This window comes from Pseudophryne corroboree, chromosome 2 (assembly GCF_028390025.1).
Source record: "Pseudophryne corroboree isolate aPseCor3 chromosome 2, aPseCor3.hap2, whole genome shotgun sequence".
Lineage (NCBI taxonomy): Eukaryota > Metazoa > Chordata > Amphibia > Anura > Myobatrachidae > Pseudophryne > Pseudophryne corroboree.
In genome coordinates, this window is record NC_086445.1 from 680346329 (window position 1) to 680368694 (window position 22366).

The following is a 22366-nucleotide window of genomic DNA, read 5'->3' on the forward strand; positions in this document are numbered from 1 at the left end:
CAGGCCGTGCTGTCCACCGTCATGCTGAGGACTTTTGTTCCTAGGAACCCGCCGCAGCAGGTTTCTTGTATTTTGGCCGACCCCCTCTAAAGAAGGTGTTGGACAGCTTGGCCTTTCTTGTTTTAGCAGCCCGAAAGGACTGTGAGGCAGCTGAAGAAAAAGGTTTCTTCGTAGCAGGTGCAGCTGAGGGAAGAAAAGGTGAGACTTACCCGCTGTAGCCGTGGAAATCCACGCATCCAATGCTTCCCCAAAGAGAGCCTGACCTGTGTAGGGTAGGGTCTCCACACCTCTCCTGGATTCCGCATCGGCAGACCATTGGCGCAGCCACAGTTCCCGACAAGGTGAGACAGACATGGAAGATATCCCTGCAGCCATTGAACCCAGGTCTTTCATGGATTCCACCATAAATCCTGCAGAATCCTGAATGTTACATAAAAACAATACAACGTCACTCTTATCCATTGTATCCAAATCCTCAAGTAATGTGCCTGACCACTTTACTATAGCTTTGGAAATCCATGCACAGACAATAGTAGGACGTAGTATCGCCCCTGAAGCAGTGTATATGGATTTGAGCGTAGTATAAATTTTGCGATCAGCCGGTTCTGTTAACGCGGTAGATCCAGGGACAGGTAAAACCACCTTTTTTGAGAGTCTTGATACAGACACGTCAACTATGGGTGGGTTTTCCCATTTTTTCCTATCCTCTTCAGGGAAAGGGAAAGCAACCAGAACCTTTCTAGGGATCTGAATTTTTTCTCTGGGTTTTCCCAGGCTCTCCCAAATATAGCGTTTAATTCTTTAGACACAGGGAAGGTTAGCGAGGCTTTCTTATTGTCAGTGAAGTAAGCCTCCTCAACCTGCTCAGGTGTTGTATCAACAATATTCAACACATCTCTAATGGCCTCTATCATCAAATGCACCCCTTTTGCAAGAGATGCCGCCCCCCGAATCACATCCCCATCACCGTCTGCCACATCCCAATCGGTATCCGTGTCATCTTGCATAATCTGGGCAAGAGCACGTTTTTGGGAGCGTACAGTAGGGGACCCTGAGGTAGCAGAACCGGACCAAACTGCCATAGAGTTCTGTAAAACCCGAGTTGCAGACTCATTTTGTGCAACTCTAGTAGAAACCTGAAAAAAATCACACTTTTAATAAACCTTTGCTGGGATCTGCGCTAACCAGTGCAGTCCTGATTACATGGAAAGGGATCATCCTGAGAGGACATAGCCTCTGCAGCATATGACACAGAGTCCCTGGACATAGCTTAATGGAGACCACAGACACTCCACACACACAGGGAAGAGGCAGACAGAGTTTTCCCCCTAAGAATGGCAAGAGAGACACAGAGATTGGAGCCAACCCACACACAGCGCTTCAGGATATAGGGAAACCCTTATCCAGCGCTTACTGTGCACCTTAATAGGTTGCACAGTACAGATTTACAGCCTCCCCCCCTTCTACAACCCCCTGGTACCGTATAAGATAGATGGAGTTGATTTGGAGGGACAGCTCACACTGACAGCGCTTCTGCAGGTAGGAAAATGGCGCTGAACGCTGCTGGGTCTGCCCTGAGGAGAAGCTCCGCCCTCTTTAATGGCGCAGTCTTCCCGTTCTTCTGAAGATTATACTGGCCTGAGGAATTGTGCTGGCAGCGATCCTGGGACCCTGACAGACTTGGAGGTGAGTGTAAGGCATGGGTCTTCAACCTGTGGCCCTCCAGCTGCTGTGAAACTACACATCCCAGCATGCCCTGCCACAGTTTTGCTATTAATGTATGCTAAAACTGAGGCAGGGCATGCTGGGATGTGTAGTTCCACAGCAGCTGGAGGGCCACAGGTTGAAGACCCATGGTGTAAGGTGTAGGCGCTGGCTCAGGGCGCCCCCTCACAGCGCCGCTACACGTACCGCTGAGCCCCAGAGCGCAGTTAGTACTGCGCTCCCTACCCTGTTGCCGCCATCTTCACACCAGCTTCCCGCTTGCCAGGGGGGTCGGTGACTAACTCGCCACAGATCTTCTAGCTCTGTAAGGGGGTGGCGGCATGCTGCTGGGGCGAGCGATCCCCTGTGGCGTGGAACGTTAGATCCCCTCAGTAGCTCAGTGTCCTGTCAGCGGAGATAGTAGCTCAGACCCCGCAGGGCGGACACTACTCCCCCCCCCCCCCCTCTTAGTCCCTCAAAGCAGGGAGGCTGTTGCCTGCAGCCTCTCTGTGCCTCAACTATATTAAAAATAATAAAACTAAAAGAACTCCTAAGGAGCTCCCCTAGCTGTGACCAGGTCCTCCGGGCACATTTTCTAAACTGAGTCTGGTAGGAGGGGCATAGAGGGAAGAGCCAGCCCACACTCTCAAACTCTTAAAGTGCCAGTGGCTCCTAGTGGACCCGTGTATACCCCATGGTACTAATGTGGACCCCAGCATCCTCTAGGACATAAGAGAAAATGTATTTTTACGTGCTATAAAGAGAAGGAGCTATTACAGGTGGTATGTCAGCGGAAACAGTGAATATTAGTATCTTGTAAGAGGATGTAACTTTGCCCATTCTATACAATGTTTGATTCATAATAGAGGAGTTTGTACTACTTATTCATATACTAACTCCAGATAGTAATACCATACCTTTTTTGATGTATGCTCCAAATTCAGCCAGAGCCGTGTTGTTCTGCTCCTCTTCAGAGAAAGAAACGGTGGGAATGCGAATTGCTCCTAATAAGGGTAGAGGGAGACATATCATAATATGTATCTTGTTAATAAGACTTCAGCACAAATGAAGACTTTGAATAGATCATTGAATTAACTCATACTGTATCCCAGAAGCCATCATTTAAGGCTACTTAAGTGACAGCCAGAAATTATTAATCCAATTAGGTGTGAGCTGCCATTTTCTCTGCAAATTCACATTTTGAAACCCAATTAGAAACTCGCACTGAACCAGGCAGATTAAACTTGCATTATTCAGTTCGTACACCGCCAAGGGTAAGAGATGATAGGGAAATTCCTTATTTTAAAGCTAAAATGTAGGGACGCCGTGCAGAATCCCAATGACTAATTAGGCAACTGGAAGTTTCCAATTCGCATAATTACTCCAATAAGCACGGAATTTTTGGGGTCTAAAAAAAATAAAAAAGGCCTCAAATTACCTCAAACTCCATACTACATTTTTTTTATTGCTTTTTATTAATTTTTTTTATTATTTTTGAAAGTCACCTCAAAGTACTCCTAAAACATATTTTTTCCATTTTTCATAAGTAAATGAAAAAGTTTGCTTTTTATATTTTTTTTTTTTTAGAAATGCACAAATCAGCTATTTAAAACACCATTTAAAAATCTCCAGGACTTTCCTTATGACCACGAACAGCCTTCTGAATGATGCTGCAAGCGGAAATAGGATTTTAAATTACCTAACGGTAAATCCTAGTCCGTAGAGGATGCTGGGGTTCCATTTAGTACCATGGGGTATAGACGGGTCCACTAGGAGCCACTGGCACTTTAAGAGTTTGAGAGTGTGGGCTGGCTCCTCCCTCTATGCACCTCCTACCAAACTCAGTCTAGAAACTGTGCCTGAGGAGACAGACATACTTTGTGAGAAGAAAATACACAGATAGTGGTGAGATTCACACCAGCTCACACATAACAAAAGGAAAGCCAAGCTAACCAAACTGAAACGATTCAGCAACGACTGAACCAACAAAACTTAACCAAGTAACCATGCAGGAAAACGAAGTACTGGGCGGGCGTCCAGCATCCTCTACGGACTACGAGAAAAGGATTTACCGGTAGGTATTTAAAATCCTATTTTCTCTTACGTCCTAGAGGATGCTGGGGTTCCACTTAGTACCATGGGGATGTAACAAAGCTTCCAGTATGGGATGGAGAGTGCTGAGGTTCCTGCAGAACTGATTGACCAAACTTTAGGCCAAAGTATCGAACTTGTAGAACTTAGCAAACGTGTTCGACCCTGACCAAGTAGCTGCTCGGCAAAGCTGTAAAGCAGACACCCCGGGCAGCCGCCCCCAGGAAGAACCCACTTTATGAGTAGAGTGGGCCTTAACAGATTTTGGACACGGCAAGCCTGCCGTAGAATAAGTATGCTGGATAGTAAACCTGATCCAGCGAGAAATGGTCTTCTTGGAAGCAGGACACCCAACCTTGTTGGGATCATAAAGGAAAAACAGAGCGTACGATTTCCTGTGACGAGAAGTTCTTTTCACATATATTCTCAAAGCCCTCACAACATCCAAGGACTTTGAGGCAATTGAGGTGTCAGTAGCCACTGGCACCACAATAGATTGGTTGATATGAAAAGCCGACACAACCTTTGGAAGAAATTGCTGACGCGTTCTGAGCACAGCTCTATCTTCATAGAAAATCAAGTAGGGGCTCTTGCATGACAATGCCCCCAGTTCTGACACACGTCTAGCAGATGCCAATGCCAACAGTGTGACCACCTTCCAAGTAAGAAACTTGACGTCCACCTCCTGTAAAGGCTCGAACCAATCCAATTGCAGGAACTGCAGCACCACATTAAGATCCCAAGGTGCCGTAGAAGGCACAAAGGGTGGTTGGATGTGCAGAACCCCTTTCAAGAATGTCTGAACCACAAGAAAAGCAGCCAATTGTTTCTGGAAGAAAATGGACAAGGCCGAAATCTGAACTTTTATGGAGACAAGCGTAGGCCCACATCCACACCTGCTTGCAGAAAGAGGAGAAACTGTCCTAGTTGAAACTCCACCGTAGGAAACTTCTTGGATTCACACCAAGACACATACATTTTCCAAATCCGATGGTAATGTTTAGACGTTACCCCCTTCCTAGCATGGATCAAAGTAGGAATGACCTAGTTCGGAATGCCCATCCGAGCAAAGATCTGGTGTTCAACCTCCATGCCATCAAACGAAGCCATGGTAAGTCTTGATAGGCGAACGGCCCCTGTTGTAGAAGAGTAAGAGGCCTCGGATCATCCAGGAGTAATTCCAGAAGATCCGCTTACCAAGCCCTTCTTGGCCATTCTGGAGCAATGAGGATCGCCTGAACTTTTGTTCTTTTTATTAGTTTGAGAATCCTTGGGATAAGTGTAAGTGGAAGGAACACATATACTGACTGGAACACCCATGGAGTTACAAGGGCATCCACCCCTACTGCTTGTAGGTTTCTCTACCTGAAACAGTACCTTCCAAAGCTTCTTGTTGAGGCGGGAGACCATCATGTCTATTTGAGGTACACCCCATCGACTTGTTACCTCTGCGAACACCTCCAGGAGGCACCATTCTCCTGGATAGAGATCATGTCTGCTTAGGAAGTCCGCTTCCCAGTTGTCTACTCCCGAAATGAAGATTGCAGACAGCGCCACCGCGTGCTTTTCTGCCCAGAGGAGGATTCTTGTTACCTCTGACATCGCCGCTCTGCTCTTCGTTCCGCCCTGTCGGTTTATGTAGAACTCTGTCGTTACATTGTCCGACTGAACCTGAAGAGCCTGATCTTGCAGAAGATGTACCGCTTGGAGAAGGCTGTTGTATATGGCCCTTAGTTCCAGAATGTTTTTCGGAAGGATGGATTTTAAATTTGACCACTTTCCTTGGAAGTTTTCCCCTTGGGTGACTGCTCCCCAACCTCTGAGACTTGCATCCATGGTTAGAAGGATCCAATTCTGAATCCTGAAACTAACCTAGTATCTTAGGTTGAAAAAAGACAATTTGTCCATCAAGTTCAACCTATTTGTGGTCTCCTATGCAGTATTATTTTGGTCTACATTTTGTCTGATGCTGATGACAGCCGTTGTGTTTTATTCCTCTTTTCGTAGTAACTAGACTGCGCGACTACGCTTCATACCCCTGGATATCCTTATCCAGAATTTATCTAACCCATTCTTAAAGGTGTTGACCGAGTCCACCATTACAACTCCCTCAGGCAGGGAATTCCAAACACGTATTGTCCTTACTGTGAAAAATCCTTTACGTTGCATTGTGCGGAATCTCCTCTCCTCTAACCTAAGCGAGTGTCCACGTGTCCTCTGCGCTGATCTTACCAAAAACAGGTCCCGCGCAAGCTCTGTGTAATGTCCGCTTATATATTTGAAGATGTTGATCATGTCCCCTCTTAGTCCCCTCTTTTCCAGTGTAAACATGCCTATGCTTGCAAGCCTTTCCTCGTATTCCAGTGTCTCCATGCCCTTAGTTTGGTCGCCCGCCTCTGAACCTTTTCTAGCTCCAGAATATCCTTTTTGTAGCATGGTGCCCAAAATTGCACACAGTTTTCATGATGTGGCCTCACTAATGATTTATATAATGGGAGTATAACACTCTCGTCCCTTGCATCAATCCCCATTTTATGCATGCTAATATCTTATTAGCCTTCTTTGCTGCAATCCTACTTTGGGTACTGCTGCTTAGTTTGCTATCGGGGGGTAATTCCAAGTTGATCGCAGCAGGAAATTTTTTAGTAGTTGGGCAAAACCATGTGCACTGCAGGGGGGGCAGATATAACATTTGCAGAGAGAGTTAGATTTGGGTGGGTTATTTTGTTTCTGTGCAGGGTAAATACTGGCTGCTTTATTTTTACACTGTAATTTAGATTGCAGAATGAACTCACCACACCCAAATCTTTCTCTCTCTGCAAATGTTATATCTGCCCCCCCTGCGGGTTCACTACGGCTGGCCGGCGGTCGGGCTCCCGGCGACCAGCATCCCGGCGCTGGGAGCCCGACCGCCAGCTTACCGACAGCTTGGCGAGCGCAAATGAGCCCCTTGCGGGCACGGTGGCGCGCTACGCACGCCACACTATTTTATTCTCCCTCTATGGGGGTCGTGGACCCCCACGAGGGAAAATAAGTGTCGGTATGCCGGCTGTCGGGCTCCCGGCGCCGGTATACTGAGCGCCGGGAGCCCGACCGCCGGCAAACAGAAGACCACCCCCCCCTGCAGTGCACATGGTTTTGCCCAACTGCTAAAAAATTTCCTGCTGCGATCAACTTGGAATTACCCCCTATGTGAACACCTAAGTCCTTTTCCAATACAGAATCCCCTTAATGTTACCCCATTTAGTATGTAGGTGCGGCCCTCGAGAAGGTGAGAAGCTTGTAGCCACCAGAGGAGTGAAATTCTGGCATTCGGCGACAAACATATCCGCTGGTGCATGTGAAGATGAGATCCTGACCATTTGTCCAGGAGATCCAGTTGGAAGGGCCTTGCACGAAATCTTCCATACTGTAGAGCCTCGTAGGAGGCTACCATCTTCCCCAGAAGGCGAATGCACTGATGAACAGATACCGGGGGTGGCTTCAGGACATCCCGGACCATTGATTGGATCACCAACACTTTCTCCACCGGTAGAAAGACCCTCTGCACTTCCGTGTCGAGTATCATCCCCAGGAAGGGCAGTCTCCTTGTCAGCTCCAAATGTGACAGGTTCAGGATCCACCCATGATCCTGGAGTAGGCGAGTTGAGAGACCAATACTCTAACAGTCTCTCCCTGGAAGAGGATTTTATCAGATCGTCCAGATAGGGAATTATGGGGGTCATTCCGAGTTGTTCGCTAGCAGATTTCGGTCGCTGCGCAGCGATCAGGCAAAAAATCGGCACTTCTGCGCATGCGTCGCAATGCGCACGCGCGTCGTACTATTAAAATGAACAATGTAGTTTCACACAAGGACTAGCGAAGCTTTTCAGTCGCACTGCTGGCCGCAGAGTGATTGACAGGAAGATGGCGTTTATGGGCGTCAACTGACCGTTTTCAGGGAGTGTTCGGGAAAAACGCAGGCATGCCAGGAAAAACACAGGCGTGGCTGGGCGAACGCAGGGCGTGTTTATGTCGTCAAAACAGGAACTGAATAGTCTGAAGTGATTGCAAGCGCTGAGTAGGTCTGGAGCTACTCTGAAACTGCACAAAATTATTTTGTAGCCGCTCTGCGATCCTTTCGTTCGCACTTCTGCTAAGCTAAAATACACTTCCAGTGGGAGGCGGCATAGCGTTTGCACGGCTGCTAAAAACTGCTAGCGAGTGAACAACTCGGAATGACCACCTATGTTCACTCCCTGCTTGCGGAGGAGTACCATCATCTCTGCCATGACCTTGGCGAACACCCTCTGTGTTGTGGAGAGGCCAAATGGCAGCGCCTGGAACGGATAGTGACAGTCCAGCAGCGCACATCTTAGATAAGCCTGGTGAGGCGGCCAGATCGGAATGTGAAGGTACGCATCCTTGATATCCAAGGATACCAGGAATTCCCCTCTCCTCCAGACCTGAGATGACCACTCTCAGAGACTCCATCTTGAATTTGAATTTCCCCAAGTAGGGGTTCAATGACTTTAGATTTAATATCTGCCTTACCGAACCGTCCGGTTTCGGTACCACAAACAGGCTTGAGTAGTAACCCTTGTGTTTTTGATGAGGTGGAACTGGAACAATGACATTTGTTTGAACCAATTTTTTTAATGGCTTCCTGTAGGATAGCACTTTCTGTCAGCAAAGCTGGTAAGCCTGATTTTAAGAATCTGTGAGGTGGGAGCACTTGAAACTCCAGTTTGTACCCCTGGGTAACAATATCTTTTACCCATGGGTCCAGGCATGTTGACGCCCAGACGTGACTGAAATTTTTTAGTCTCGCTCCCACCTGCCCGATCTCCAGGCTGGGAGGTCCACCACCATGCTGAAAACTTTGAGGAAGCAGAACCTGGTTTCTGTTCCTGAGAACAAGTTGGTGCAGGTTTTCTGGATTTTCCCCGACCACCTCTAAAGAAAGTGGAAGAGGTTTTGGATTTTATAACTTTCGCGGTCCGAAAGGACTGTAGTATTGACGTAGGATAAGATTTCCTAGGCAGTGGCGTGGCTGAGGGAAGAAAGGTTGACTTACCCGCATTGCCGTGGAGATCCACGCATCCAATGTGTCCCCAAACAGAGCCTGACCTGTGAAGGGTAGGTTCTCCACACTTTTCTTGGATTCTGCATCCGCAGTCCATTGGTGTAGCCATAGTCCTCTGCGTGCCGAGACTGCCATGGAAGTAGCCCTTGCATTCAGCATGCCAAGGTCCTTCATGGCCTCCACCATTAAACCTGCAGAATCCTGTATGTGACGCAAAAGCAATTCAATGTCACTTCTATCCATAGTATCTAAGTCTACTAGTAGCATGCCTGACCACTTTACTATGGCTTTAGAAATCCACGCACATGCAATAGTGGGTCTTAAAGCTACGCCAGTGTAGAGTGATTTGAGCGTAGTCTCAATCTTGCGGTCAGCCGGCTCTTTTAAAGCGGTTGAACCAGGGACAGGTAAAACCACCTTCTTTGACAATCTTGTTACAGAAGCGTCTACAATAGGGGGGGGGGGGGGGGGGGTCCCACTTTTTTTCTGTCCTCTTCAGGGAAAGGGAAAGCAATAAGAACCCTTTTTGGGATCTGAATTTTTTTTCTCTGGGTTTTCCCAGTATTTTTCAAACAAAGAGTTTAACTCCTTAGAAGCTGGGAAGGTAAGCGAGGATTTCTTACTTTCTGTAAAAAAAAAAAAAAAAATTCCTCTACCTGCTCAGGTACCTTCTCAGTAATATGTAAAATGTCCCTAATGACTTCAATCATTAGTTGCACCCCCTTTGCAAGTGATGCATTCCCCCCTTGTATATCCCCATCGCCGTTCCCTGTATCAGAGTCGGTGTCAGTTTGCATTATCTGGGCAAGTGTACATTTTGTGGGTATATAGGAGGGGTCTTAGACGAAACAGCGTGGGCTGAGTATGTCAAACCCTCTACAGATTTTCTCAAAAGCTGAGTTTCTTTCTCATTATGTGACATCCTTGTTGAAATCTGGGATATCATTCCCCTTAAAGAATCAACCCATGGGGGTTCGGATTCAGAAGGCTGGGAAAGCACATTACAGTCCTGAGTACAGGGAATAGACTCTTCAGGAGAAGATAAACACTCTGCAGCACAGGACACAGAGTCCTTAGACATGGTAATGTGAGATATATACACACACAGGAAAAGGTCAGACACAGTTTCCCCCAGAGTACCTTCAGAGAGTCACAGAGTATAAGGAGCCAGCAACACAGCACCCCAGTAGGCAGTTATTATGATAAAAGCCCGGCGCTGACCAACTCACCTTAATAGGGTAGTTAGTATTGTTACCACACTCCCCTCCCCTGTCTATAACACCCTGGTACCGCGGAGGTATGCTGGAGCTATGTGGAGGGCAGCGCTCCCTGTCAGCGTCTCTTTACTGTGATCTGCAGGGAGAAAATGGCGCTGGTGTGTGTGCTGGATCCGCTCTGAGAGATAGCCCCACTCCTTGCAATGGCACGCAGCTTCCCGCACTAAGTTGTTTATACTGGCCTGAGGTGTTTGTTGCTAACAGCGGGGATTAGCCCCTGTTAGCCAAGTGACCACTTTAGGGTGAATTGCGCTGGCCCAGGACGCCCCTCAAGCGCCAACCCAGTGTGTTGCTAAGCCTGCCGGAGCAAAGCCTGTCAGAGCTGCGCTTCCACCCTTGTGCCGCCATTCTCGCTGGCGACCCTTCTACCTGGGCCGCCGGCGCTGAACTCACCACTCTTCTTTCTTCTGGCTCTGATAGGGGGTGGTGCGGCAGTGATCGTCACCTCGTGGGCTTGCGATCAGCACTCTCAGGAGCTCAGTGTCCTGTCAGCGGAGATAGAGAACCATTAACTTCAAGAGTTGGTTCCTACTCCCCCTCCAGCAGCCTTCCTGTAACCTAACAAACTCAGAAAACAATAAAACTAGAAAAACTTCTAAGAGCTCCCCTAGCTGTGACCGGCTCCTCTGGGCACATTTTCTATACGGAGTCTGGTAGGAGGGGCATACAGGGAGGAGGCAGCCCACACTATTAAACTCTTAAAGCGCCCATGGCTCCTAGTGGACCCGTCTATACCCCATGGTACTAAATGGAACCCCAGCATCCTCTAGGACGTAAGAGAAATTGTCATTTTCTTAGGGTCCAGCAAGGTCATCCCACTTCCTCATGCTCTTCTCTCACATCGCATATGGCTGAAAATTCGCAAACCTCTGCTGCCAGTACTGCAAATAGGTATTAATTGGATTGGAGAATTGTCGTGGGCGCGCATTCGTGCGAATGTCTGTGAATTTCATGAAACATCTTGCACCTAATTAGACTGACCCCCAATCCTTTAGAATCATCCAGTGGTTTCCATGCTTTCTTGAATCACAGCACTTTAGAGCATCAGCATTTTTATCACAGCACCCCTAGGACAAAAGTTTCTTACTGTGCAATTCAACAAAAATGATAAAAACAGGACTTTAATACCTACCGGTAAATCATTTTCTCCTAGTCCGTAGAGGATGCTGGGGTCCACTTTAGTACCATGGGGTATAGACAGTTCCGCAGGAGCCATGGGCACTTTAAGACTTTTCCAGAGTGTGAACTGGCTCCTCCCTCTATGCCCCTCCTCCAGGCCTAAGTATAGGAACTGTGCCCAGGGAGACGGACATTTCGAGAAAAGGATTTACTTTTAAGTTAATGGTGAGATTCATACCAGCTCACACTTCAACCATGCCACACAACATGGTATTCAACATAACACATGCCAACGGGCATGAACTATTGCAGCAACATGTGAACTACAACAAAATAACTACTGCAGGTAAAGTACGCACTGGGTTGGGTGCCCAGCATCCTCTAAGGACAAGGGAAAAGGATTTACCGGTAGGTATTAAAATCCTGTTTTCTCATACGTCCTAGAGGATGCTGTACCATGGGGTTATACCCAGTACCATGGGGTTATACCAAAGCTCCAGTACGGGCGGGAGAGTGCGGATGTCCCTGCAGCACCGATTGACCAAACTTTAGGTCCTCATCGGCCAAGGTGTCAAACTTGTAAAACTTAGCAAACGTGTTTGTCCCTGACCAAGTAGCTGCTCGGCAAAGTTGTAATGCAGAGACCCCCCGGGCAACCGCCCAGGATGAGCCCACCTTTCTAGTAGAATGGGCAGTCACCGAATTCGGTATCGGCAATCCTGCCGTGGAATGAGCTTGCTGAATCGTACCTCTGATCCAGCGCGCAATAGTCTGCTTAGAAGCAGGACACTCAATCTTGTTGGGAGCATACAGGACAAACAGAGCCTCTGTTTTCTGTATCCGAGCTGTTCTTGCGACATACATTCTCAAAGCTCTGACCACATCCAGAGACTTTGAAGCAGCGAAGGTGTCAGTAGCCATTGGCACAATAGGTTGGTTTATATGGAAAGTAGAAACCAACTTTGGAAGAAACTGCTGACGAGTTCTTAACTCAGCCCTATCTTCATGGAAGACCAAGTAAGGGCTCTTGTGAGACAAGGCCCCTAATGCAGACACCCTCCTTGCGGATGCCAAGGCCAACAGCATGACCACTTTCCAAGTGAGAAACTTCAACTCCATCTCCTGGAGAGGTTCAAATCAATCCGATTGAAGGAACTGCAACACCACGTTAAGATCCCATGGTGCCACAGGAGGCACAAATGGAGGTTGGATGTGCAGAACCCCTTTCACAAACGTCTGAACTTCTGGAAGGGAGGCCAATTGTTTCTGAGAGAAAACGGACAAGGACGAAATCTGGACCTTGATTGAACCCAATCTTAAGCCAGCATCCACACCCGCCTGGAGAAAACGTCCTAACTGAAACTCTTCCGTTGGAGCCTTCTTGGTTTCACACCAAGACACATTTTCTCCAAATACGGTGATAATGTCTAGACGTTACTCCCTTCCTGGCCTGAATAAGAGTGGGGATGACATCTTTGGGAATACCCTTTCGGGCTAGGATCCGGCGCTCAATAGCCATGCCGTCAAACGTAGCCGTGGTAAGTCTTGATACACGCACGGCCCCTGCTGCAGCAGGTCCTCACGAAGAGGAAGAGGCTGAGGATCTTCTATGAGCAACTCCTGAAGATCTGGATACCAAGCCCTCCTTGGCCAGTCTGGGACAATGAGGATCGCCCGAACCCCTGTTCTTCTTATGATCTTGAGAACTTTCGGTATGAGAGGAAGTGGTGGGAAGACATAAACCAACCGAAACATCCACTGGGTCACCAGTGTATCCACTGCTATTGCTTGAGGGTCTCTCGACCTGGAACAATATTTCTGAAGCTTTTTGTTGAGACGAGATGCCATCATGTCTACTTAAGGAACTCCCCAAAGACTTGTCACCTCTGCGAAGACTTCGTGGTGGAGATCCCATTCCCCTGGATGGAGATCATGTCTGCTGAGGAAGTCTGCTTCCCAGTTATCCACCCCCGGAATGAAAATTGCCGACAGAGCTCTTGCATGTCTTTCTGCCTAGAGGAGGATCTTTGTCACCTCTGCCATCACCACTCTGCTTTTCGTTTCGCCCTGCAGGTTTATGTACGAGACTGCTGTTACACTGTCCGATTGGATCTGTACGGGTTGATCTTGAAGAAGATGCACCGCTTGTAGAAGGCCGTTGTAAATGGGCGCTCAACTCCAGAACGTTTATGTGAAGGCAGGCTTCCTGTTGTGACCAACGTCCCTGGAAGTTTTCTCTCTGAGAGACTGCTCCCCACCCTCGGAGACTTGCATCCGTGGTTACTAGGACCCAGTCCTGAATCCTGAACCTGCGTCCCTCTAGGAGGCGAGAACTGTGTAGCCACCACAGGAACGAAATTCTGGCTTGGGTGACAGGATTATCCTCTGATGCATGTGTAGATGGGATCCGGACCACTTGTCCAACAGGTCCCACTGGAATACTCTGGCATGAAATCGTCCAAACTGTATGGCCTCGTAGGCCGCCACCATCTTTTCCAACAACCGAATGCATTGATGAATCGACACTCTTGTTGGTCTCAGAATTTGTTTGACCATTCTGTGGATTTCCAGTGCCTTTTCTACTGGAAGAAATACCCTCTGTACTTCTGTGTCCAGTATCATCCCCAGAAAGGACACTCTTGTTGGTTCCAACTGTGATTTTGGAAAATGTATGATCCAACCGTGTTTTTGAAGAACCGTCAGGGAGAGTGCAATGTTCTGCACCAACCTTACCCTGGACCTCGCTTTTATCAGGAGATCGTCCAGGTAAGGGATTATATTGACTCCTTGCTGCTGAAGGAGGACCATCATCTCTGCCATCACCTTGGTGAACACCCTCGGTGCCGTGGAGAGTCCGAACGGCAACGTCTGAAATTGGTAATGGCAATCCTGTACTGCGAATCTCAGATAAGCCTGATGTGGAAGATATATGGGGACATGCAAGTAGGCATCTTTTATGTCCACTGACACCATGAAGTCCCCTTCCTCCAGACTGGAAATCACTGCTCTCAGAGATTCCATCTTGAACTTGAACCTTTGCAGGTAGAGATTCAGTGTTTTCAGGTTTAGAATCGGTCTGACTGAGCCGTCCGGCTCCAGGACTACGAAGAGGCTTGAATAAAACCCTTCTCCTTGTTTTGACAGGGGAATCAGGACAATGACTTGATCCTGACACAATTTTTGTATTGCTGCTGCTACCACCTCCCTGTCTGTGATCGAAGCTGGTAAGGCCGATTTGAAAAATCGGCATGGGGGAACGTCTTGAAACTCCAGTTCGTACCCGTGGGACACTATTTGTAGGATCCACGGATCCAGGCCAGATTGAACCCAGAACTGACTGAAGAGTTTCAGACGTGCCCACACCTGAGCGGACTCCCGCCAAGGAGCCCCAGCGTCATGCTGAAGATTTAGCAGAAGCAGAAGTTGATTTATGCTCCTGTGATCCTGGAGACGCTGCAGACTTTTTTCCTTTTCCCTTTCCTCTACCCGCAAAGAAAGGGGCACCTTTACCCTTTTTGTACTTATTGGGCTGAAAGGACTGCATCTGAGAGTGGTGTCTTTTTTGCCAGCGCAGGAGCATTAGGCAAGAATGTCGACTTACCTGCGGTAGCCGCAGAAACTAAGGCATCCAGGCCATCTCCAAGCAAGGCTTCGCCTTTATAAGGAAGAGCCTCCATATTCCTTTTGGAATCTGCGTCAGCATTCCACTGGCGAATCCACAACGCCCTCCGTGCTGAGATTGCCATGGTTGCAGCTTTTGATCCCAAGAGACCAATATCTTTCATGGCTTCTAGCATGTACGCAGCAGCGTCTTTGATATGACCTAACGTTAGGAGTATCTCGTCTCTATCTATTGTGTCAATTTCTGATGACAAGTTTTCAGACCCCTTTTCAATAGGACTAGTCACCCACGCACAGGCAATGGTAGGCCTGAGCAGTGTCCCATTGGCCACAAATAGATTTCAACGTAGTCTCTAACTTGCGGTCTGCCGGCTCTTTTAGTGAAGTCGTCCCAGGCGCAGGGAGAATCACCTTTTTTGTTAACCGTGACAGGGCACTGTCTAAAACGGGGGGTGACTCCCACCTTTTCCTGTCCTCTGCAGGGAAGGGGTAAGTTATCTGAATTCTTTTGGGAATCTGAAATTTCTTTTCAGGGTTTGCCCAGACTCCCTCAAAGAGACTGTTCAGTTCTTGACATGGAAGAAAAGCCACATTCATTTTCTTTTCTTTATAAAAGTTAGCCTTCTTCTGTGGTAAAGGAGGGGGCTCCGTAACTTCTAAGACCTCCTTTATAGCAACAATCATGTATTGAATGTTTTTCGCTAATTTTGGATCTATTCCCCTGGAATCACTAGTGTCGACATAGGAATCGGAGTCCGTGTCGGTATCAGTTTGTACTACTTGTGCAAATGACCTTTTATGTGACCCAGAGGGGTCCCCTGTGGATGAAAAAGCAGAACTATTAAAAATCACATCTTCCACGGATTTTCTCCAGGTTTCTGCATGAGACTCAGACTTATCCAATCTCTTACTGATACGATTCACACTATCACGTAATTCTTTCACCCATTCAGGCTCGTAGTGTGCCTGCAGCGCCACCACATTACAACTCTGTGTCCCTAAAATGGCTCCCCCAGGGGAAGAGCTCCCTGCCTCAGACATGTCACACACATGCACAAACACACCAGACACTCCGGGGCTTATAGGGGACAGACCCACAGTAAAATCTGTCAGAAGGACACAGAAAGAGACTTGCCAGTTCACAACTCAGCACCAATGACTAAAATCCCTGTCATGTAAAATGTCCACAGAGACCTTTAGCGCTTTTATAATGCCAAATAGTCTAATTGAGCACCAATTTACACTCTGCCCCCCCTTATTTGCACACTGATACTTGATTCAGAAGTGGAGGAGGACCAGCGTTTCTTCCTCTGCAGCTTGCTTGGAGAAAATGGCGCTGAGCAGTGTACTGGCTGACTGAGGAGGAAACCCCACCCCCTGTAATGGCGCGTTTCACCTCAGAATTCATCACAAAATTGTTATACTGGCGGGGGTGTAGGACTGTGCCACGGCATCATATGCTACCTTTTACCAGTTTAAGAGTAGGTTTCATGCTGCCCAGGGTGCCCCCCCCCCCCCCACCTGCGCCCTGCTGTGCGCTGTGTTATGGATAGCATGCTCGCGCAGCGTTCCCTCCCGCTGCGTGGTACCTTGAGCCGTCACGATGACCGGAGGTCCCTCTTGCAGATCTCCGGTAATATTACTCACCAGTCTTCTGACTTCTGGCTCTGTTAGGGGGGTGATGGCGTGCTGTGGGAGTGAGCGCATAGCCGCAGCTAGTGTTCAGTACCCTTCAGGAGCTAATGGTGTCCTGTCAGTAAAAAGCAGAGCCATGTAACTATTCAGGAAGTTGGTTCCTACTTCTTCCCCCTAAGTCCCACGAAGCAGGGAAACTGTTGCCAGCAGTCTCCCTGAAAATTAAAAACCTAACATAAAGTCTTTTAGTAGAACTCAGTAGAGCTCCACTAGAGTGCGACCAGTCTGCCTGGGCACATTTTCTAAACTGAGGTCTGGAGGAGGTGCATAGAGAGAGGAGCCAGTTCACACTCTGGAAAAGTCTTAAAGTGCCCATGGCTCCTGCGGAATAGTCTATACCCCATGGTTCTGAAGTGGACCCCAGCATCCTCTAGAACGTATGAGAAATATAGTAAGTTATGCTTATATGCAGGGGTGTAGCGAAGGTGGCTCAGGTGGAGCATGAGCTCCGGGCACTGCAAAAGTTAGAGGGCATACTGCCATCTGACCCCCCACCATCTGTCCGCAATACCGCAGGGCCACTGTACAGACAGCCGCAGAGCAGGAGGAGGAGAAGCAGAGGGGGCACACTGACTCAGAGACTAGGTAGGGAACAGGGCAGGCGAGAAGCGACAGCAGGAGACACTGACGGTCAGCACATGCCGTAGGTTGATCACCCTCTTTATATGTCTGTCTGCTTGTAGCTGGGCAGCAGGGTTACTTTTGTCCTACTACATCACTCTCTGCCCCCGCTGCTGCAGCACCTCTTTCTGTTGCGGCTGCTTCAGCGCCTCTCTTTCCCAGCTGCTGCTGCGCCTCTCTCTTTCCCAGCTGTTGCTGCGCCTCCCTCTGCCCCACCTGCTGCTGCGCCTCCCTCTTTATTGATGCTGCAGCACTCTCTGTCATAGGTGCTGCTGCAGAACCTCTCTCTGCATTAGAAGCTGCAGAGTAACATGTATACGCGGCTCTACTGTGGCACAACGTGTATAAGGGGCACTGCTGTGCAGTGTAACGCGTATAAGGGGCTCTACATCTCTATGTAGGGGCCCTACATCTCCAGCCTCCTCTACCATCATACTCCCTCCCGCCCCCTACGGTCGACCAATGACCGTCGCCTCTCCACCGCCCTGGTCACTGCTTCCCATGCTCGTGTTCAAGACTATGCCCGTGCTGCTCCCCTTCAGTGGAATGCACTTCCCCGCTCCATTAGACTCTCCCCGACCTTGCAAAGCTTCAAACAGGCACTAAAAACCCACCTATTCATCAAAGCATACCCTCCCGATGCATAACCCAGTCCTGAAGCCGCGCCTCCACCCCAGCCTCATGCCGTGAACATCTCAGCTTTGCTTGCATACTGCCATCAGGCTAACTCCCGCTTGCCTGCACCTCTTGTCATCTGTCTGTCGCCCCTCCCCACTAGATTGTTAGCTCTTCAGAGCAGGGCCCTCTTTCCTCTTGTTATCTAAGCCCTCGTCTCAACACATTTCACTCGCAGCTCTCCCCTACTCAAAGACCATCTTTACCCTGCTAGTAAAGGCTCATCTCCATCTATGGCCACCAGCCTCTAGTAGTACGATGATCAATCCCTCAATACTTACATCTTAGCTGTATTATGTCTTGAGAATGTGTGGTGCTCTATGTTACCTGTACACTATTTCTGTTATTTATTTACTGTAATGCTATCTTTTGTCTCCCTGTACGGCGCTGCAAAACACATGTGGCGCCTTATAAATAAATCAGGATTTTGGTACTTACCGATAAATCCCTTTCTCCGATTCCACAGGGGCCACTGGAGCGTAGTTACAATGGGAAATAGTAGGCAGTAATTGGGAGCTGGCACTTTAAAATTCTCACACTGTGGCTAGCTCCTCCCCTATCATCTCCCCTCCAAGCCAGTCTACGTAAAACTGTGCCCGAGGAGAGCTGTAATAAACAAACCGTAAGGTAGAGGAGGTTAATGACGCCCTGTAACCCAGGATAACACAAACCCAACCTGGAACAGAACCTAACAAACAACCGGCTAGCCCGAACTCAACAAGCAGTCATATGGTGATCTGCAAACCGTTAAGCAAAAAACAAGGAGGAACAGCGCTGGGCGGGCGTCCAGTGGCCCCTGTGGAATCGGAGAAAGGGATTTATCGGTAAGTACCAAAATCCTGATTTCTCCTTCATCCACTAGGGGCCACTGGAGCGTAGTTACAATGGGGACGTCCCAGAGCTCCCAGAACGGGTGGGAGAGCGCTGAGAGTTCTGTAAAACCACTCGGCCAAACTGAGATGCAGAGGCCGCAAAAGTGTCAAACTTGTAGAATTTGACAAACGTATGACGGCCGGACCAAGTAGCCGCCCGACCTAAAGTATTCATGGAGACCCCACGGGCAGCTGCCCACGAAGGTCCCACCACACACGTAAAGTGCGCTGAAATGGAAAACGGAGGCTCCCGAGCAACCGCCAAGAAGACTGTCTGATGGTCAGATGTATCCAACAGCCCAGCATATGCTGGGACCCTGGCTATTTAGTACGGGAGCATCGTACAGAATAAAGAAGAAAAAACCCTTCGTCGAATAGCCTAAGACCTCTGTAGAGAAAGTCAGCGAGCCCTGACAACAGTCAAAGAGGACTGAAAAACACTAGTGTCAGATTTATATGAAAAACGGACATGCCCTTTGGGAGAAACGACCGCTGAGGCCGAAGCTCAGCCGGGGGAGTTGCTAATAGAGTACTCCCTGAAAGAGAGCCCGAACTTACGGGCGCCAGGCTAATTTCTTTTGGAAGAAAACCGAAAAAGGCAGGGACCGAAAATTCAGGTCAATGTGGTTTGAAGCGCAGCGGAGCAAAACCTCCCAGAGAAACCAAAGATTACGGCTGAATGGTAACTGAAAGAAGGGGAAAACCCCCTTTTATCCTTATTATGTCCCATACAGCTTTCCAAAAGTGGCAAAAGCGAGAAGAGGTAACAGACTTCAGAAATCGGGGCCTAGTAGGCCTAACCGAACTAGGGAACTCCTCCCTTCTGAGGGCTCGTGAACAGTCACACGGTTAAATGAAACCAGTGTAAGATTGAACAAAGAAAAGGACCCTGTTGAAGTAGACAGTCCAGTCGAGGTAGGAGCCAAGGCTCCTCTACCGACAACAGTTGTAGCCGTATCTTCAAGTCATGGGTGGCCCAACCAGAGCCACCGAGAGGACTAGCACGCATATTCTCCTCCTGTGTTACAGAAAGTGAGGTAGAAATAGAAAAGGAGGCAGGATAGAATAACCAGAAACTCCCAGGAGCCCTGAGGGCATCCTCGGCTACTGCCACCAGAGCTCATGTCGGTGAGTAGTAAAGGGTTAAAGAGTCAGTCAGAACGCCCTGAGGTCGATTCGAAATCTCCGCCCACAGCAGACCAGCTGACAAAACTCCGGGGAATGTTCCCTCACCCAGGAGTCTGACCTGGTGGCCTGATCTGGAAAGAAGATTGTTGTCCCCCGCTCAGAGGGGAATGTAGGCGACTACTCATTGCGTCGCAGTTTGACTGAAGAAATAGAGTACCTGGTACCGAGGAAGGAAAAATCCTCCGACGGACCCTGTTGAGAAAACGTTTATGAGGAGCATAAATTGGATCTGTGTCGAACCAGAAGCTCCTGGATCCTCCGGATCTTCAGAAGCCACGTAATGTACAGAGTGGGATAGTAGTAGTAGATTGTCCCATTAGGGAACCAACGTCAACCCCTTGAAAAAGAGTTATTCTGTGATCTTCCTGAACCCTGTGGGAGCGGAAGAGAGACCGAAAGAAAAGGACTTACAGTGAAAATGAGAATCCTGTAATGCGACTGAGTAAAGCCCGATGAGGAAACCCAACGGAAATCAGTAAACAGGCATCCCTGAAGACAAGGGACACGTAAAACTCCCTTTCTTGTTCAACTAGCAATCACAGACTGAAAGGATTCTAAGGCCAGAATAGGCCTGGCCGAGCTAACTGGCTTCGGAACGTGAAAAGAAAACAAAGACCTGAGAACTGTCCCGATTCAAATGATATGTAAAAAACAGGGATCAACACCCTTTGCGGTTAGAAGCATATGGAGCGCCGCCTGCAGTATGACTCTCTTGTCATCGTAAATCGGCCGACCCCTGCCGAGGGACTCCCGAGACGGTTGTACTCCCAAATCTAGTCTGTAACCGCCCATGCCTTCTCCCACCGACCTGCGTCTACCCTGGGACCCTCCAGGTGGTAGGAAAGTCTGACCTTTAGTGTGTGTATAGGATGATGTAAAATCAGACTGGACCGAGGATGTTGAACCTCTGCTTCAGCTTTTTTTTTTTTCCTTCTGAGATCCCCTGGCGACAGAGATATCGCCCGTGTGGAGTCTAAAGCCTGAAAGGGCACGGTAAAAATCTAAAGGAAAGACCGGTAAAGGTCTGTCTTGGAGCTGGGGCAGAAGTAGGAGAAAGCAAAGTGGACTTACCTCCAATGGTTCAAGAAATCCTGCAGAAAGTTCCTTCCCCTGAACCATCTGCCCCATAGGATCTCATGTTCACTTGTCACTGTCGCAGCCCCAGAGGTCGTCGGGTTAAGACAGCCCAAGCGAAGATGCAGGTTCCGAGACTGCAGACGTGGAGACCTCCAAAGAACATAAAGCAGAATCGTGATTCTGACCCGTACCAAAGTATTAATTGATCCGGATGCGAAACATCCTGTAACCTAGAGGACAATTGTTCCACAACCTACCTGCTCCGGACAAGGTAGAACCCTGCTGCCGTATATGTCTTCGATGGATCCCTGAGCAAGGTTGCCTCAGGAAAACGGCAGCTTGTTGGACCGGCGATACATCGAGGGGTATACCCTGGAGAGGTTCTGATACCCTTTCCTGCCGTCTGCGGGGAAAGGATACGAAAACAAAATAAGAATTTACTTACCGATAATTCTATTTCTCGGAGTCCGTAGTGGATGCTGGGGTTCCTGAAAGGACCATGGGGAATAGCGGCTCCGCAGGAGACAGGGCACAAAAGTAAAGCTTTTACAGGTCAGGTGGTGTGTACTGGCTCCTCCCCCTATGACCCTCCTCCAGACTCCAGTTAGGTACTGTGCCCGGACGAGCGTACACAATAAGGGAGGATTTTGAATCCCGGGTAAGACTCATACCAGCCACACCAATCACACCGTACAACTTGTGATCTAAACCCAGTTAACAGTATGATAACAGAGGAGCCTCTGAAAGATGGCTTCCTAAACAATAACCCGAATTAGTTAACAATAACTATGTACAAGTATTGCAGATAATCCGCACTTGGGATGGGCGCCCAGCATCCACTACGGACTCCGAGAAATAGAATTATCGGTAAGTAAATTCTTATTTTCTCTATCGTCCTAAGTGGATGCTGGGGTTCCTGAAAGGACCATGGGGATTATACCAAAGCTCCCAAACGGGCGGGAGAGTGCGGATGACTCTGCAGCACCGAATGAGAGAACTCCAGGTCCTCCTTTGCCAGGGTATCAAATTTGTAAAAATTTACAAACGTGTTCTCCCCTGACCACGTAGCTGCTCGGCAGAGTTGTAATGCCGAGACCCCTCGGGCAGCCGCCCAAGATGAGCCCACCTTCCTTGCGGAATGGGCCTTAACAGATTTAGGCTGTGGCAGGCCTGCCACAGAATGTACAAGTTGAATTTTGTTACAAATCCAACGAGCAATCGACTGCTTAGAAGCAGGTGCACCCAACTTGTTGGGTGCATACAGTATAAACAGCGAGTCAGATTTTCTGACTCCAGCCGTCCTTTAAATGTATATTTTTAAGGCTCTGACAACGTCCAACAACTTGGAGTCCTTCAAGTCG

General features: G+C 48.6%; 1 protein-coding gene across 1 annotated transcript in view; it reads right to left on the bottom strand.

Moving 5' to 3' along the window:
* The window catches only part of PM20D1 (peptidase M20 domain containing 1), a 238998-nt gene that overhangs the window by 186573 nt on the left and 30059 nt on the right, over positions 1 to 22366 (bottom strand). Inside the window, exon 2 of the mRNA XM_063955155.1 lies at positions 2622 to 2708. Within this exon, the coding sequence (XP_063811225.1) occupies positions 2622 to 2708 (87 nt within the window). The remainder of the gene's footprint in view (positions 1 to 2621; positions 2709 to 22366) is intronic.